At 43.2% G+C, this 18,981-nt stretch overlaps 1 protein-coding gene across 9 annotated transcripts in view; it reads left to right on the top strand.

Moving 5' to 3' along the window:
• ENOX1 (ecto-NOX disulfide-thiol exchanger 1) overlaps positions 1-18,981 on the top strand; it is a 394,890-nt gene that overhangs the window by 357,863 nt on the left and 18,046 nt on the right. For all 9 annotated transcript variants that reach the window (XM_072850165.1, XM_072850170.1, XM_072850162.1 and 6 more), the window contains 2 exons: positions 5,258-5,365; positions 13,747-13,803. In XM_072850165.1, coding sequence (XP_072706266.1) covers positions 5,258-5,365; positions 13,747-13,803 — 165 coding nt within the window. The remainder of the gene's footprint in view (positions 1-5,257; positions 5,366-13,746; positions 13,804-18,981) is intronic.

Genomic DNA, 18,981 nt, shown 5'->3' with positions numbered 1-18,981 from the left:
GCAAATGCTGGTTTTCCTTTTTCATTATTCTGTCAGCCTTACGGTATCTTAAGTACAGCCTCAGGCCCTGTGGTCTCTTCTGATCTGCCTCCCTTTTCTTAGCATGCTAAGTTGATGGTTTCATGCTGGAAACCATGCTTTCCCTTCTCTGTCCTGCTAGGCTCGGTGTGTGACCACACTTCTAGATATGTCCATAATTTATATTTAAATGTACACATGTAACGCTGCCTTTTGGGTAGAAATGAAGAACTGTGGGCAGGGAGGAGGAAAGGAAAAAGAAGGAATATTTCATGGTTGCACAGTGGTACACAACTGCAAGCTATTACTTTCCCTTTAGGGCTCCTCATATATTTCGAGGCACCGTGTGTTGTTCGGTTGTTAGCATTCTTGGCCACACTGGCACCGCATTGTACGCAGTCTGAGTAATTCAGCTGGCTTCAATAATGCCATCTATATTTAATGTTTCAGAAGCTGCGAAGCTTGGTTTAAGATGGTAATTTTCTATCTGCACTTTTGAGATCTACGCAATATGGGCGGTACTGAACTGTCTCTAACAGAGACTCAGCATTGGAGGTGGGAATGTGTGAAAAAAACAAAACACACACACAATTCCCCCTGATATAAAGAAACTAGCTACCCACTTATGTACAGGGAGGATTTGGTCCTCATGAATGAAGGAAGCGTAACATTGGAGAGTGATATTTACCATTTCTATACAGAGCAGCTCCACAGCTGCCACTGGAAACAAGCAATCTGTCTTGGATTTTTTTGTCTAAAATGCATTGATTGACCTCTAGAGAGACAACCTGTAGGATAATTCTTTCTCCTTTCCTGTCTCCTCTCTGGAAATGCCAGTAAGAGGATGTCAGTGACATCTTACCAGTCTGATCTGGACCTACCACACGGCTTCATCTCTTAGAGTCAACCTGGCAGCCATGGTGACGAACGGTTTTGGTTGTATGTAGACCAGCTGAGCATGTAGACCAGACCAGCATGTAGACTGGTGCTGGTGGAGCTCTAGGCTGTGCAGGTGTCTCTCTCCAGGATCCTCAGAGCTACGATGAGCACCGTGAGATGCTTTTCTGCTTCCTGACACTGGGATCTTGGCTCAGGGAAAAGACCCTTGCATAACTTGCAGAGTACCCTCAGAGACCCAAAGAACTGCACACTGAGGACCACTGGAAGACAACAGAAGAATGAGCCAGGTATTTCCTGGCTGTGTAAGCAAGAAGTCACTCTGCCAGAGGAAACTGGAGAACTGCTGTCTGAATGCCATGGCTGTGCCACAAAGTTGGGGACATCAGAGCTTAAAGGAAATGGCCAGAGAGATGAGACAAGATTGAAGGAAGGGACAGTTTGATAGCTGTGCTGGCAGTAGCTGTGAGACATGCCAGCAGGATATAACAGGTGGGGAGCGGGGTAGCAAATGCTGTGTGGGTGGGTGGGCACGGGAGGGAAGCTCTGGCAGAAATGCTGGATGAGATGGCAAAGTAGGTGGAACAGTGTCAGACAGCACAAACATTAAAACCAAGATTTTAGTTGATTGTGGTGTATACTTGCAAGCAATCTGAAGGGCAGAATAAATATCTATAGGATCAATTTTTAATAAGCACATTTATGTGAAAAACAAAATAATTTTGAATAATTAAATGCCATCATCTTGGCATCATTCATTACAATCTTTATGGAGAGGCTCTCTGTTAATAAGCAGGCATGACAGCAGTCCCTGTTATGAAACTTGTCTCATTCCTGCCAGTATAAGATCCTCTTCCCATTTGCTTCTAATTTTGCCTAACATCACGTGTTTGTGCTGAAATTTTTCAGGCTGTTCGTCTGTCTTAGGCTGATATTTTTTTCAGTCAAAGCTATTTCTTCATTTTCCAAAATGAGACTAGAAGGGGAAAATATGCTGTTTGGCAGGTGTAACTCCTTGTTACAAGTTCCCAGTGGCGGCATCAACCACTCAGGAAAAAGAAACCTCAGAACCTGACCCATGCAAAATGAGCAGGTTCTGCAGCTTTTAGAGATAAATGTGAGGGAGAGAAAAAGAAAAGGTTAAACCCCTAGGGGATCGCTACATGGTTTAAACAATTCTGACATCTTTGGGAGTTGAATGGGAAGGTCCCAGTTCTGTGAAGCAAAAACCTTATGTGTGACTGGGAACATGGTAACTTAGTTACAGATACTCTGTTTTCCACCCCTGTGAAAATAAAACCCATTGGCTGACTTTGAAAATATAAGCCTATGCACACACAGTAAGCCTGCAGTAGTTGACAGTTTAACCATTAAGACTGCCAGAAGGTTTTTATCTCATATCAAGTGCTTTGCAGCTCATACTGCAGCCAGAATGCACACTCTCTTACCCCAGGGAAACTGGGATGTTTTCCTGGGATTCCTGTTCCTGGCTGGTCCAGAGCCAAGTACAAAGATGGAGAGCAGGGAGCATCTCTCTTGTGCTCTTAGAGAGTGTCTTCCACACCACTTCCTCCCATGCTCGGACAGTTTTCGAAAAATTGCCTCAAACACAAAAGAGAAAAAGTCAGGATCAAAGGAAGAGGGATATAATTAGACTAAATCACAGTGGGAGATCACAGTGGGAGATGTGAAAATAGAACAGTGGAAGTTTGTGAGCTGATATGCGGTATGTAAAACTTGGCCATGGAAGAGCCATGGGGAGTGGGTGGGTAGGATGGGGAAGGAGATTTCAATCCTGGTGGAAGTGTAACAAGTTCAACCTATAAGTGAAACTTGGTTTTCCATTTGTAACAGTCATTCAGTAGTGAAAAGGCTTTCAAGGGGCAAAGATGGACTGAAAACTCACTTGGGATCTTCCAGACAGAAGTTTATATTGTTCAGAAGCATGGACTCTAGGGTTTCTCCCAGAAGCTGGAGTAAAATCTCTGAACCAGGATGAATATGCAGTCTGGATGGTGGTGATGTTCTCCTTGGATAGGCATGGCTATTCACTTCCTTTCAGAGTCTGTGGAGCAAACAAGATCTCTTGTGAGGTCCTCCTCAGACTCCCTAGTACTTGTAGCACCACACTGAGACAATGACGATAATCAAATCCCATGCTTCAAGGTTTCAGCTGATTGCCTGGAGATGAAAATAAGGGCTTCCCTCCCCCAGTACATAATCAGCTAGACGCATTCCTGGCTTTGTGTAAGGATCATTTTGTTCATTTTGTCTCCTCTCTTTGAATCATGAGAGGCTGGCCACACTGGTGAGACATAACTGCTCAGAAAAGACTCCAAGATGGGGGGCAAAGACTACTTTCTCTTAACCCTTGCCATGTTCAGGTGTGTAAGGTCAAACAGGTTGCAGCTGGGAAGGAGAGGACATTTCACCATCCCCTATTAGGTGACACATCTGCTTACCAAACCTCAGGTGTCTCAACTAGTGACCCTTGAAAGGGCTTATGCTATCTTTCTGGTGTCTTGTATGCTCTGCTTCTTGTCTGAGGATTGGAGTCCCTTCTTTCTAAATTGCAGACATCATCTAGGGCTATCCTGGGTGAAGCTTAATGGTCTGTAATAACAGGAGGTTGCATGAGGTTACCAAATGGTCCCTTCTGGGCTAAAAAGTTATGAAATGCTTGGAAAGCTATAACTGTGCTAAGGACCTGCATGGGTATCTGTGTGTGACATATGACAGTACATACAAATGCAGTGTATCTTCTGAAAATTAGTAGGGAATTAGTACCCAACAGGCAAGATGAACGCAGGCCTGAGGTGGCAATCCATCCCTGGTCAGGAAATGCCAAAGTAGAGCTTCCAACACAGAAGCTGGTTGGGCAAGAACCTCAGTGGAACAGATATTGTTATTTCATGTAAAATCTTGAGATTTGAAATGTTCTTATACTGTGGTAGGGTGAATACACATACCTGAATGTCTCTTGAAGGCTCCCAGGGAGCAGTCCAGGCAGCAAGATCCATCAAAAAGCTAACCCAGCTGGACCGTACAGTGTGTGAGATATAATCAGACATATACCCACATGTATTTTTACTTCAGTGGCTGAATTAATCCATCATACTGGTGCTCACTTACAACAGAAATACACTACCAATAACTCCATCAGTCCCTGAAATGTCATCTGTTTCCAAGCAGCTCTGAAAACAATACTGGCGCCAAGTCCTTTGATGCCTGGGACTTTCAGTGGAGTGGAACAAGGCCAGGGACTATTTCTAGGTTTGCTATCTGTAACTTACCAAGATGCTGAACACCTGCAACATCGGTTTGAGTCAGAGTTACCAGTCCCAAGCACAAGCATAAACTAAGCTTTAGATGCTTAGATACATGGTTAGATCAGTAACACAAGTTAGTAAAGCAATTCCTCATTCAAGTAGACCTTAAAAAGGAGTGTGCTTACAAGCGATATGTTGCCCCAGGAAATCATAGTTTCCTTTCTTGATCACTAAGGGAAAGCACCATAAGCTTTTTAATCTCATGTTTGTCTCCTCTTGCTCTTCAGCAGTGTCTAACATTCATCACATGAATACAAAGCTATAAAATTATTTTAGAAATAACTAAATCTACTGACCTGCTCTTGACAGTCACAATAAATCTATGCAGAAGCTAAAGCTAGCCAAGACCAGGGGACATGGGCTTTTAAAGATGTCCCTACATCCCAGAATTCTCTTCATAAAAATAGGTTTTGGTCATAGCTTTTTGTTTTGACTGTTCAGATCAGCAGTCTTCCTGGCTGATATATTGATTGTAGGGCGTCAGTCTTCCTGATCTAATAAAATATCACAGCACAAGGGAAAAAAAGGAAAGCTTTTGTCTTCTTGGCAAGTCAGTGTGAAAGCTTTCCAGAATATTGCTTTACATAGAATGAAAATGGCTGTAGGCCAATGACTAATTATATTAAAGGGCTGTGCTTTTAAATTATTTATGTACCATAGTGTTTACCCTAGTATTATTAAAACCACCACATATACTTCTACAAATAAGATTTTGGTTCAGATGAATGTGACAGTCGCTCTGTGGGTGATATACTGTACCAGGAGTTTCTACTTTAATGTAACAAATAGCTTAACACACTTTAACAGATGCATTACTCGTGGAGAACTGCTGCAGAAGGAGATGCAGATTAAAATTTACCTCTGGTCCATTTAGACACAGCAGATTATGCAACAATAATAAATGTAGGAGCAGACTGCAAAACATTGTTTGAAATGAAGGTTTATCAAACTGAGGATTTAAAACTGCTTTGGATCCAGATGATGCTAACCAGAAACTTGTTTTGTTTGTGCAGCAATTGCTGAGCATACAGGAAGAATTAAATAACAAAAAATCTGAACTGGAGCAAGCCAAGGAAGAGCAAACACATACACAAGCGATGCTTAAAGTCCTGCAGGAACAGGTGAGTGTTTCTGGTGGGAGAAAAATGCTGGCTTTGGCATGCTAAGGGAATGGAGGACTCATGGCTTCACCTCCAAAATCCATAGGAGTCTGACCATAGAATATGCTGTGACCAAGACATAATATTATGTGGCCTGTGTGTCTGCTCTGATTAGCATTTGTGAACGCAGCTGAGGCTAACACAGAGTTTGAGAAAACAGAGTGAAAAAGGACCTTTATTTTATACTATCCAATATTGAATTTCATGTCTTAAATAACTTTTCCTCTTATGTTATACTATCTAGATATCAGGGATGTGTGTTTTCGCTCTGAATTCAAAAAAATGTTGGGAGAGTTAAATATACCTGAAACAAAACAGCTCTTTCTTTTAAGACTAGTATTGAAGAAAAAGAGCTTGGCATCTCCTGTGTTACTCATGCAGATATGAGTATACAAAAAACTTTGTAATAATGGCATTAAAAAGTAGTTATCAATGCACTTATGTAAGCAGTGAGAAGCAAACCTCTATAAAGCTGATTATCACACCTTCTTTGATACTAAGGTGTTCTACAACACTGAGAAGTATATTTTATAATATTGTTTTATAAGCATGGTAAGATGGACAGTTACACAGCAAAAAGAAAATCTGGTGCTAAATCAGTTGCCAAGGTGAGCAGGTCCGGTGCCCGCAGGATCTTCAGTAGAGTGCTCTAGCACGGTGCACAGGGGGGTTTCCCAAACCAGGGGAACCTCAGGGGCAGCCAAAAGACCTGCCAGGAGCCCACAGCTTGTGCGACAGCGGCTGACGGGACCTGGACAGGGCCAGGAGCAATGGCGGCCAAGCCCCCCCCCCCCACTATCAGGAGCGCTAGTGGCCAGGAGCGCTGCCAACAGGGCGGGCAAACAGGGTGTGGCGTGTCAGCAAGGGCGTGGCGCGGCAGTTCGTGTGGAAGGGCGTGCCGGAAGGGCGCTGAAGCTCTGCCAGCTTGAGCAGGGAGCAATGGTATCCACCCAGCAGAAAGCCATGGCCTCTCTGAGCTCTGCACCCACCGCGACTGACGCAGCTCCCCAGACAGAGCTCTGATGGGAACACACTGCTGCCCAGGTGCCATGCTGCAGGGTGAGCCCTGCTCTGGTGCCAGTACCGGACAGCAGCAGGGAGCACACCCGTGGGAGGTGCGCCCAGGCAGAGGAACTCCTCCGCTTGGTGACAGAGCTCCAGGAGGAGGTGAGTAGGTCGAGGAGCATCAGGGAGTGTGAGAGAGAGATAGACTACAGGAATCACACCCTACCTTCCCTGAGACAGGTCCAACAGGCAGACAGGACGCGTGATACGGAGGATTCCCTATCCTCGCTCCGCCTGGCTGAACGCAGTGACTTAAGGGATAGGGGGCAATGGCAACAAGTTCCTGCCCGGCGCAGCAGGAGCATCTCCTCTGTGACTGCCCTGCCTCCCCAGGTGCATAGTAGGTACGAGGCTCTGCAAGGGGAACTGAACAATGATGAGGACGATGGTTCACCTAGCTTGGAGGTGTCACCAAGGTTAAGTCGGCCTACGTCCTGTGTCAAAACTGCTTCCATAAAGAATCAAAGACGGGTCATTGTCATAGGAGACTCCCTTCTGAAGGGAACAGAAGGCCCAATACGCAGACTGGACCCACTTCTTAGGGAAGTCTGCTGCCTCCCTGGGGCCTGGGTTAAAGATGTGAAGAGAAAGCTTCCTACCCTGGTACGGCCCTCAGATTATTATCCATTATTGATTTTTCAGGTAGGCAGCGATGAAGCTGCAACTAGAAGTCCAAGGGCAATCAAGAGAGATTTCAGAGCCTTGGGATGACTGGTTAAGGGATCAGGAGCACAAGTAGTGTTCTCCTCTATCCTTCCAGTTACAGGGAATAATGAGGGAAGAAACAGGAACAGCCAGCAGATCAATACCTGGCTCCAAGCCTGGTGTCACCAGCAGAATTTTGGGTTTTTTGATAGTGGGTCTGTCTACACAACACCAGCCCTGCTGGCAACAGACAGGGTACATCTGTCTCAAAGGGGGAAAAGGATCTTTGTGCAGGTGTTAGCAGGGCTCATTGAAAGAGCTTTAAACTAGATTTGAAGGTGGAAAGGGATAAAACTAGGCTCGCTAGAGATAAGCCTGAGGGCAGCATGCCAGTGTTTGAGGGACAGTGTGCTAGTGAGGTCCTTCTGTCTGCCATCTCAGTGAAAGGTAGGGGATGGAGGTCCATGCGACAGCAAAGACAAAAGGATTATGAAACCACGGAAGCACCTGAGAATGGTCATGTAGGAATTAGGCCTTTTCCCCCAAAATAGCCCAGCTGAAGTGCATCTACACCAATGCATGCAGCATGGGCAACAAACAGGAGGTGCTGGAAGCCATTGTGCAGCAGGAAAACTATGAGATAGTTGCCATCACGGAAACATGGTGGGAGGACACGCATGACTGGGGTGCTGCGATGGATGGCTATAAACACTTCAGAAGGGATAGGCAAGGAAGGAGAGGCAGTGGGGTAGCCCTGTATGTTAGAGAGTGTTTTGATTGTCTAGAGCTTAATCATGGTGATGATAGGGTTGAGTGTTTATGGGTAAGAATCAGGGGGAAGGTCAACAAGGCAGTTATCATAGTAGGATTCTCTTGTAGACCACCCAATCAGGATGAAGAGGCAGACGAAATATTCTGTAAGCAGCTGGGAGAAGTCTCACAATCGCTAGCCCTTGTTCTTGTGAGGGACGTCAATTTACAAGATGTCTGCTGGAAATACAATACAGCAGAGAGGAAACGGTGTAGGAGGTTCCTGGAGTGTGTGGCAGATAACTTCCTGACACAGCTGGTGAGTGAGACAACTAGGGAAGGCTTCCCGCTGGACCTGTTGTTTGTGAACAGAGAAGGACTTGTGGGTGATGTGGTGGTTGGAGGCTGTTTTGGGCATAGCGATCACAAAATGATAGAGTTTTCGATTCTTGGAGCAGTAAGGAGGGGGGTCAGCAGAACTGCTACCTTGGAATTCCGGAGGGCAGACTTTGGTCTTTTTAGGAGCCTGGTTGACAGAGTCCCTTAGGAGGCAGTCCTGAAGGGCAAAGGAGTCCAGGAAGGCTGGACGTTCTTCAAGGAGGAAATCTTAAAGGCGCAGGAGCAGGCCATCCTCATGTGCTGAAAGACAAGCCAGCAGGAAAGAAGACTGGCCTGGCTGAACAGAGAGCTTTGGTGGAACTCAGGAAAAAAAAGAGAGTTTATGACCTTTGGAAGAAGGGGCAGGCAACTCAGGAGGACTACAAGGATGTCGTGAGGTTATGCAGGGAGAAAATTAGAAGGGTCAAAGCCCAACCAGAACTTAATCCGGCTACTGTCGTGAAAGACAATAAAAAATGTTTCTATAAATCCATTAGCGACAAAAGGAGGGCTAAGGAGAATCTCCATCTTTTATTGGATGCAGGGGTAAACACAGTGACAAAGGATGAGGAAAAGGCTGAGGTGCTTAATGCCTTCTTTGCCTCAGTCTTTAATAGTAAGACCAGTTGTTCTCTGGGTACCCAGCCCCCTGAGCTGGAAGACAGGGATGGGGAGCAGAATGAAACCCCCATAATCCAAGGGGAAATGGTTAGTGACCTGCTACACCACTTAGACACACACAAGTCTATGGGGCCAGAGGGGATCCACCCAAGGGTACTGAGGGAGCTGGTGGAAGTGCTCACCAAGCCACTTTCAATCCTTTGTCAGCAGTCCTGGCTAACCAGGGAGGTCCCAGTTGACTGGGGGTTAGCAAATGTGACACCCATCTACAAGAAGGGCCGGAAGGAGGATCCAGGGAGCTACAGGCCTGTCAGTGACCTCAGTGCCAGGGAAGGTTATGGAGCAGGTCATCTTGAGTGCCATCACGCAGCATGTACTGGACAAGCAGGTGGTCAGGCAGGTGGTCAGCATGGGTTTATGAAAGGCAGGTCCTGCTTGACTAACCTGATCTCCTTCTATGACAAGGTGACCTGCTGAGTGGATGAGGGAAAGGCTGTGGATGTTGTCTACCTAGACTTTAGTAAAGCCTTTGACACCATTTGCCACAGCATTCTCCTGGGGAAACTGGCTGCTCATGGCTTGGACAGGCGTACACTTCACTGGGTAAAAAACTGGCTGGATGGCTGGGCCCAAAGAGTGGTGGTGAACATGAGGTGAACATGAACCATGTGGTGACATGGTTTAGTGGTGGACTTGGCAGTGCTAGGTTAATGGTTGGACCCAATGATCTTTAAGGTCTTTTCCAACCTAAACAATTCTATGATTCTGTAATTCTATGATTCTAAATCTGTAAATCTGGAGATGAAACAGTGCATTGTGTGCAAGCACAGTGTGCACAAATACATGTCGTCTGTATCGACCACGTGGCTTGACACACTGAAATCACAAATCCCCACCTGTGCTGCACAGGCACAGTCTCTGCTTTGAGACGTTAGTTTAATCCTTTCTATATAAACTTTGAGCTAAAATATTTAGTGACTTGGTTAAGTATTTGCAGTTTAAAGACTGTGGGATCTGAATTGCTTAGATGGCAGAGATTCAAAATGCTGTTGATTCTTATGTTCAAGATTTTTCAGCGTGTATGTCTGAATATGTCTGCAGACAGATTTATACATTTAATGTACATATTGGGAAAAGTAAATTATGCTTATTTCAGATTTTTTTAATGCTCATTATGAAAGCTGTGACATTGTTCCACATCTAACATTTGCCTTTGAACACACCTAGTGAGAAATATATTCTAGAAATGAATAATTTAGATTCTGGAAAAAATAAAGCTTTTATCTTCAGATACATGTTCTTAGCACTTACGGTTACAAAGATAACCTTATAAATGAGAGCTGATGCAAGACTGTGTTACACCAAACGTCATGAGGAAGAATGGATTTGGTAATGACAGAATCTTTATAAACACAGAATCCACCAGGTCTCTTGGGTTAATTGCATCTCACTTACATTTTTACATGGGATTCAAGGTATAACTTTATAAAATACTTTAAAAAAAATTCATTAAGTTATTTTATATCTTGGTAGCAATTAGATGATGCAAAAATTATGGGAAGATCTTACAGTACTGTGCCCCGGTAGGGACCACCAGGGCAGACTTTTGAATCTCTGCAGATTCCTACTAATTGCGAATCAAATGTGCGCTCATGCTAGGCAGACAGATGAAGCAGTAGCTGGAAGAAAGGCAGGATGGATCTGCATTTCTCTTGAGAATTAGCTCTGAAACATGTCTAAGGCCAAGACTGTAAGTAGCCAGAATTCCTAAGGAGCACTACGCAGCCAGTGTGCTTCTCCAACAACTCTGAACGAGTTCCAAAACTTTCCAGAACAGTAGAAGCCCTAGCAGTAATGACCCCCACTTGCCAAGGCTCACAGCTTTCCTTTACAAGCACCACAGCTCATCTGTGTGTTTTATCCACAATGGGTATTGAAAATCATCCAGTGGAGTCAAGTAAATATGAACGTTTCTTTCAAAATTAAATAGCACCGGCCTCCTGCCTCGATTATATGACTCGTTTCTGTGATACGTTTGCTAAAATCTGCCTTTTCATCTCAAGCTGGCGGAGGGATCCCACCCTGCCTCACCATGGGCATGCTTGCACGGAGAGGTGCAGCTGTTTCTGAGCACGTCTGCTGGCTCAGCAGCATCTTGCGTTGATCCAGTTGCACTAACCAACCCAGCTGCGTCCAGGCTGGGACATCCTGCAGGGAGAGGTCCTGTTTCCTCGTGCACCATATTACATTACTGTAGCCAAAAGGCTTCTGGATCAAATCTGGCCCATGGCCGCCAGCTCTTGTTGTCAGAGGGATTCACGCCCACTGGTTTGTGTCAGACCAACCCCACCACAGCACTAGATGCATCAGAGACTTCTAACTCCTCAACCCTTCTCCTTTCCATTCAGATAGGCCCTTGGTTGTTACCGGCACTAGTTCAGTGCGTTGCCTCAGCATGCTCTCTGCTGGTAACATCACGTTCACCACCAACCTGGGACGGAGCCTGCCTAGGGGGTAAGGCAAGTCCTGTTTTTCCAATATTGTATGTTTTTCTGAGGTTCCTATTCCAACATTTCACTATTTAGGGTTTCAGAGAATAATATAATTTAAATTCTAATTTAGAAAAAAAAACAATATTGGAAAAAAAGGGACTTTACCCTGTTAGCCTGTGGGAATGCAGCTGCACATTCTCTACCCACAAGTTTTCCATTATTATCTCCACCGGTTCACTTCCACCTCCTACTGCAGTGGTCCTAGTGTAGATGCGGATGCTAACACCTTCTTGCCTGAGCTCTGGCATCCTTTTCTGAGTATGGCAGGCACTAAAAGAGATGGAAAGGCTCAAGCACCCTGTCTGCATTAGAGTTAGATTGACCGGTGGAGCAGTGCCAGGGCAGTTGGTGGGAAAGCATGGTGAGGTGAAAGCCTGCCAGACCAACATAGGCTAGAGGCTAAGCCCACTCTCCCATCGAACGCTCATGTGGCTGACAGGGGAGTGATATGTCACCAGCAGAACACACGCAGAGCATTGCCCAAGAAGCCAGCAGTCACCAAGGGGTGACGGCACTTTATTAGCCTGGAAAGGAAAGGCGAAAGGTAAGTAATGAACAGCACTCCCCAAGCACTCAGGACGTGGCATTAGCATGCAGAGTGGTTTCACATACCCAAGCCTGCTCTCCTGACCTCATATTCAGATGAGTAATTCAGCTGAACTCAACAGGACTGCTCACATGAGGTGAATTTCTATAATGAAGAATTGGCAGAATCAGGAAATGTCTCTTTTGGTCACACCGTGATGCAGAAATACTGAACTTTGGTGCTTGGCTGGAAGTAGCCCTCTCGGCTCATTCCTACCAGCCATCCTCACAGTGAGGTGGTTTAACAGTATGGTTATTTTTTCAGTGCAGGGAAAACATGTAGCATTCATTGGAAATGCATCACCCTGCTGTCAGTATAAATTGCAGACTTTTCGAGGGTATTGAAAGATGAACATCAGTGAATTGAACCAGGACACCTGATGAGTTTGCAGTCCCCAGCTATCCTTTTTACTGCTTTATCAGGGATTGCCGCCCCCTTCCTTCACCATCAGGACCAGTTTAGTGGCTTAAGCAGCAGTTCCTGAACTGGTGCAGTTTACAGCCCTGCATAATAAGGCATGCAGAGACCGTGTCCCATTTACCTTAATTGTCAGATTGGAAACTGTGAGAAGCTGGGAACTGAATCACATGCAGTTTAGCTGTTGCTGCCACATGGCAAAAAGATGATGGAGGTAACCTAGCCGCCCTAGGGTGGTAGTCCACCAACACTTCTGAGTCAGACACCTAGTCGAAACACAATAGTGTTCCATTTCACCTGGATTTTAGGACTGTTGTCATTCAGGATCACAGCTGTATCAGCAACGGTTACATCAAGTCCAGCTTCTTTGGCAAAAACCAAGGAAAGCAGAGGAAAGTTCTGTTTATTGTTCCCCATCTCACCCCACCCTAGATATCTGCGCTGAAATAAGTTAGAATAAAAGCATGACTCTTCAGAGATTTACCTGAAGAGTAAATGGTTCTGAGTACTTCATTTAAGTGTATAAACCTCCATGGCTTATAGGCTCAGGAGAGCTGCAGTGTCTCCTCCTTTCTGTGTTTGCTCAATCACAGGATGAACGACTGCATATTTCACTGTGGTTCGAGACATGAGCTAGGACATTCCTTAAATCTCTTGGGAATGATTGTTACAATCCCCAGTGTAATCCTGGATTTTCCCCAAAAAGCTAATTCAGGAGGGGAAAAAAAAGGTTTTGTTCAAATCATATATTTGGAATTGGCAGTGTCTCCTCAGTTCTTCCTGCCACTGGTTAAATAAAAGAGCTGTTCTTCTCTTCACCTCCTTTGCCGTCATACCCAGGAGCCATGTCAGTTATTTAGATGCTTCCTCAGGAAGGAAACGTACAGTAGCACTTTGGCATCTTAAACAGCTCAAAATATATCATTCAAAAGTAACCATTAGCAAAACACTATTTAGCTAGTGGCAACTTGCAAATATTGTAAAGTTTAAATTAATAGCAACAAAAATGGGAAATGAAATCATTTATTATTCTTGAGAGCCAATTCTGTACACTTTTTATGCCTTGAAACTACTTTCTAATCTTATTATTTAAAAAATAATGACCCAGTCTTATTATTTTCCTTTGTTTTTCTTGCCAACCTATCAAGCCTTAAGTATGTTGGTTTCAAAATGGTTTGAGTAAAAACTCATTAGAATTATATGCTCCATCTGTTTTTCTCATTGGAAGCTTTATAAAATGCTCCTTCAAATAAATCAAAGATAACTGTGTGAAATACTCAAGTAATGTGCTTGTTTTTTCTGTTTTGTTTTTTGTTTACTCTTTGCAGTTAAAAAGCGCCAAGGAATTAGCAGAAATCAATGGGCATGATGAATCTCAGGCAAATGTAGGTACAGCTATCTATGTATAGATTTATTTATATATATATGTATATGCATGCGTATGGTCTCAAATTTACTATTTATGTCTTAAAGCTGATAGAATGGCTGAATGATTTGCACATGAGGTTTGAAGTGCTTGTTTTTTTTCCTGAAGCCACAGGTTCAAATCCCAGCAAACTTCATTTCAAGGTAGATAAATTGGGTTCCATGCAATTTACTTTGTAGGATTTATTTGGATGAGACTTTAACAACCAATGTCCTACTTGCTGTATGTGGGTGTTAAAGATACCATGGAAACGACTGCAAAAGAAATGCTGTGCCTTAGTGTCCTGTCCAGGATTACTCAAGCTACAAAGTTATACTGTTTGTCTCTGTGGCTGCCACCTTGCAGCTGAGCAAGTCTGGCCATATTTCAGTTCTGAGTGAAGTGATTCGTATACACGTGTATAATTTGAAAACAGTTAATTTGTGCAAGAGGACTAAATTAATTCATTGAGTCATCATTTTGTCCGAAATAATTAAAGGACTTGTTAAGGTCATGTTTTTCAAAACCTGCTGCCAAAAAAAATGCTTCTGTTATTCCCTTAATGATTGCAGTCAAAACAGCAATTTGGATAAGGGGAGAGAGAAAAAAGGAAAACTTTCCTGCTATGTTTGTCATGCAAACCATGCAGCTTTGCGCTTTGTTATAAATATATGAAAAATAAAACTGGTTATATATGATATCTTCCTCCTAGCCAAGAGAACTAGCAACAGTCTGAACACTAATATATTTTAACATCTATTTTAGTCAATGTGTTGTCTAATGGCATAGCCAGAAAAGCAGTTTTATTTTAAACCTGAATGGAAGGCTCAAATTTTGTGAACTGCTTTGTGATAAGGAAATGTTGTCCTCTCTTTTTTAATCCTTTCCTCAATCTCATTCATTGTGGTCTGTTTCCGCAGTGAAGTCGATAGAGCCTCATAGCTCTCAGCATTTGGACAGGAGACATTCAATATTGTCTGATAGCTCCAACAAATCTCCAATTGCAGTCCGTCTGCATAGCGTCTCATTGCCCCTTTGAAAGATTCTGTTTGCAAACCAAAATAAAGACATTAATGCACTCATGATGTTGAAATGCTCACATTTGCTACCTAAAAACTTGTCTTTGTACAACAACTGGTTGCAGGTTTCCTAAAAGAATTTAGAAACGTGAGACTTAGAAACTTTCTAAAGAAACTTACTTCCTCTCCAAAAATGTGGAGAAACAATGTTTTGCAAGATTGAAATGTTTTAAAGCAAAATTACCTAAATACTTCAACTTTTATCATTCTGGCTGATATGTAACTGGATAAAACTGAAGAGCCTGAAAGTTGTATTTTTATATAATATAAAGGTTGAAATAGCATTAAAATGAAACATTTGAATTGTGTGAAGAGAGTGTTTCAGTACATCATTCCAAGATATCTAAATCAAAGTATTTCAGAATCTTTGGTTAATGGTAAATTTTTCAAAATGTAATGTTTTGTTCCAGTTTGTAATTGCAGGAATTTTTTAAATGCCTGAATTTTCCATAGGCTAGAAACTCTATTTTCTGCCCCTCTTTGCCATGAGCTCTTCCCATGGTGATCTCATAGCAATATTAGACTCCTAAGAAAAGAAGTCAATACCTAAATTAATGGTGAAGAGGGAAACCAGACAGCTACAATTATTGAGTCACAGTTGCAGCCATGTATTCAACAATTATGCCGCCATGAAATCAGAGAAGGCATAGCAGCACAGATGGAAATACAGAAATAGAGGGAAAGAATGGTTGTTAAAGCATTTGCTACAGTAATGAACTTCATAAAATGGAAGTTGAGGTACCTTTTAAACAATTGTCATTTATATCAAATACGTAGTGCTCAGGTGTTGTGCCTTGCAGGTTGTCTCTCCACATCTATTCTCAGCAGAATTCGTGGTTCTTGCCCTTGGCCAGTGTGCAAATCTGGGATGATCAAAGAGAAAAAGGCTTGGTGGCTCCTACGTGGTTGTTAGTGAACTGTGATGCGTATAATGGGATTAGAACATATTTGTTACAGTTGACAGGTTGAATTCAGCAAATGAAATACCTTTACATGCAGAGCAATAGTGGGAGGTGTTGGTAAGGAAAAATGGCAACGTATGTCTATACAGTGAATACACAGTCTAATCTTCACTCTATGGCATATTTAGATTACTCTGCAGAAAATGAGGCTCCTAGAAAGGATAGTAGAAACTTTAGGCACACTGCATACATATCAAGAAAACCCATACTGTAATCTTAAAAAGATTATTTTCTGCAGTCCTGAGGTGCTGATGGCACTGGTGTGCATCATATTTACATTAGAAAACATTGTTTCTTAAAATAAAACCTGGAAATATTTTTCTTAGCAAAAGAAAATACAGATGAAAATATATACTTAGACCTATCCTGGTGTGTCCTCTACTTTTCTGTTGTGTAAGACCATCCTGAAAGGGAAACAAGGATCTGGACACCTTTGGAAAAAGAAAAACATCCCTCCTGAAATGTGCCCAACCTATAAATGGACCAGTCTTCATTTTTTTCTCTTGTTTTTGCAGGAGAATTGAGCACAGTTAACCAAGAGCGATTGCAATGTTACCCTCCCTGCCATGGCAGTTCACACACAAATCTGGGGGGACAAAACCAGAAATTTTAGTGTATTGCCAGTACATCTGTTGTTTCCAGAAAGCAAAACCATCTTACAAGGCTCTGTAAACAGTCATAAGGGTGTTTCATGAGTGACTTGCCAGGTACACGCAGTAATATTTGTTATGGCTGCGGACATTTCCCAGCTATACTCTGGGGCCGGAAAGGCCAAATGTCAGGCTCAAGTGGTACATAGAACCCAGGATCCTGGCCTGATGTTAACAGAGACTTCAACACCCAGGACTGCCAGAGGTGCTGCACTGACCATTCATTTCCTCCAGCCCTGCGGTTAGGAAAAGATTGCTTCTTGCTTCTAATCTGCTCCCCTTTTAATTTCCTCTTCATTGTTGCATATAATGATATTTAATTCACATCTCTGTCTTAACTGAAGAGAAAATAATGGCCAATGGACAATTATAATTTCAGATATAATCCTCTTTCAGGATGTTCCCAGACTCTTGGGACCTGATTAGTCCCGATATGAAAAAAAACTTGCTTGGGAGGTGTGCTTGAGTAGAGAATATTTTGCAAACTGAAAATGCTAATCATGTGTTTTATGGCTAACTCTATAAAGGCAATTCATTCTTACACTGTTTCGGTAAGTTCAGTGGCTTTCTGTGGAGCCTCTTGTATATAGGTTAATTTGGTGTTTTGATCAAAGATCTCCTTTTGCTCACTTCTGAGTTCAGTATACATAGGGCACGGCATGCAAATACAGTTATATAGTCTTGGTGAATATATCCCTATTTTTGGGGTGGGAAGGTTAACATCCATGGTATCCCTCTATTGTTAATGGACAAAGGGAGATTTTTTTTACATAAGCCCCACATTGAAAGTACTCAATGATCTTCTTCCAGGAGTTTGGCGCTTTCCCTTGACAGCTATCTGCCTTCCTTAGATGGAGGATAGCTCCTGTGACTAACTCCTACCCTTTGTAAAAGTGCCATAAAACGGTAGTCAAGAGTATCAGTCCTCCAAGTTCAGACCAAAGCAAGAGATGGGTCGTGGTCACAGAAGCATCTTGAATGCCCAGATTGCAATTGCATAGTAAAGTCCTGACTGTTTAAGTCAATAATTAAATTCCCATCAGGTTAAAAAGCCAGGATTTCACCAAAAGACTTTTAGGGTTACTTCATTATCACCAAGGCATAATAAAAATGAATACATTTCAGAGAGTGAAACTGATTTCACCACAAGTTTTTTTACCAGCTTTTTGTTCTGTTTGAGTGTCATTGTTTGAACAAAGTAATGACTGTGACCTCATTCATCTGTCTGCCTCCAGTTAGCATCTCCAGCAGCTTGGACACAATATTCTGTGGGTTTTTCTCCAGACATGAAATCAATAATATTAAGTAGGGATGCATTTTTCCATTTGAATGCTTGAAGCTGTTATCAGAGCATTTCTCAAGTTCAGCCAAGCATCTTACATTTGATGTTGACTCTTCCTTTAATTTTTCCCCTCTGTATCTGCTTTTCAAGCAGTTACCAGATGATCCCTGACTCTGAGGAGGAGCATAACCAGGGTGAAATATTTCAACCATTTTACTAAATTGCTCACTTTATGCTACACTGAAAGTGATGTTATTCCTAACTACACCGTAGTCTTCTCTTTTCACATAGTATAGCTAATCACTGATGATTTTTACCAAAGACAAGTAAAGACATCTCTTAAATGAGGCTCACATCAAGCCAGGTGAGATGAAAAGGGCCCTTGAACACAGGGAGAGGAGAGGGAACTAGAAGAGTGCAAGGCCTGCTCAAATCGTCCCAGTGGTTTGGGACTACAGGACAAAAGTTGGTCGCCGTTATTGATGAAGATCCCAAGTGATTGCTGATGCTTTTGCTTCACTTCCTTGTGAGTGCAACAACCATTTCCTGGCTAGCCCACTATTGAAAAGGCTTGCTCTTCACAGAACATTAAAAATGTGCTCTACATGGCTAATATAAAAGCAATTTGGGCCTAAAGTTATAAGCCAGAAAACCCCAGTGCAGGGGTTGCACACATCAGGAAACGTGTGTTTCTTTTCTATCTGAGCTTCCTGGGTTCCTGGGGTTTGTAAGCTGTGAACCTCAGCCTCAGCAAGCTGATGTGAGTCATGGAGTAGCTGCCTCAGCTTGGCTGGGGTCCTCTGGCCTTGCAGCAGGCATTTCTGGAGGACACGGGAGTAGGTGGGTGCTGCAAAAAGTGAGGTGATGAAAGCTGGGTGCGTTTGAGGATAGGGAGAGGGTGCTGGCAGCCTTTCCGTACCTGAGAGAAGGGTTACGTCCCTCACAGGACATGCCAGAAGTTGGGGTTTGCTTCTCTCCTCCACTTGAGAAGGTTCAAAGCTGCATTTCCTGAGAAGAGCATGAGCTACGTGCGCTCTCCAGCCCCTCTATTGTAACTGCTCCCCTTTGCAAGATTGTATTCAGTCAACTAATTCATTTCACAAATGCAGTTAACTGTCTGAAGAGAACAAGCAGAAGAACAAGAGAATGATGCAGTGCAAGGATGAGGATAGTCCCTTGAGGAGA

The sequence above is a fragment of the Ciconia boyciana genome, chromosome 1, assembly GCF_034638445.1.
Source record: "Ciconia boyciana chromosome 1, ASM3463844v1, whole genome shotgun sequence".
In the NCBI taxonomy this organism is placed as follows: Eukaryota; Metazoa; Chordata; class Aves; order Ciconiiformes; family Ciconiidae; genus Ciconia; species Ciconia boyciana.
The sequence above is the reverse complement of the archived record's forward strand: the minus strand, read 5'-3'. Positions and strand labels throughout refer to the sequence as shown.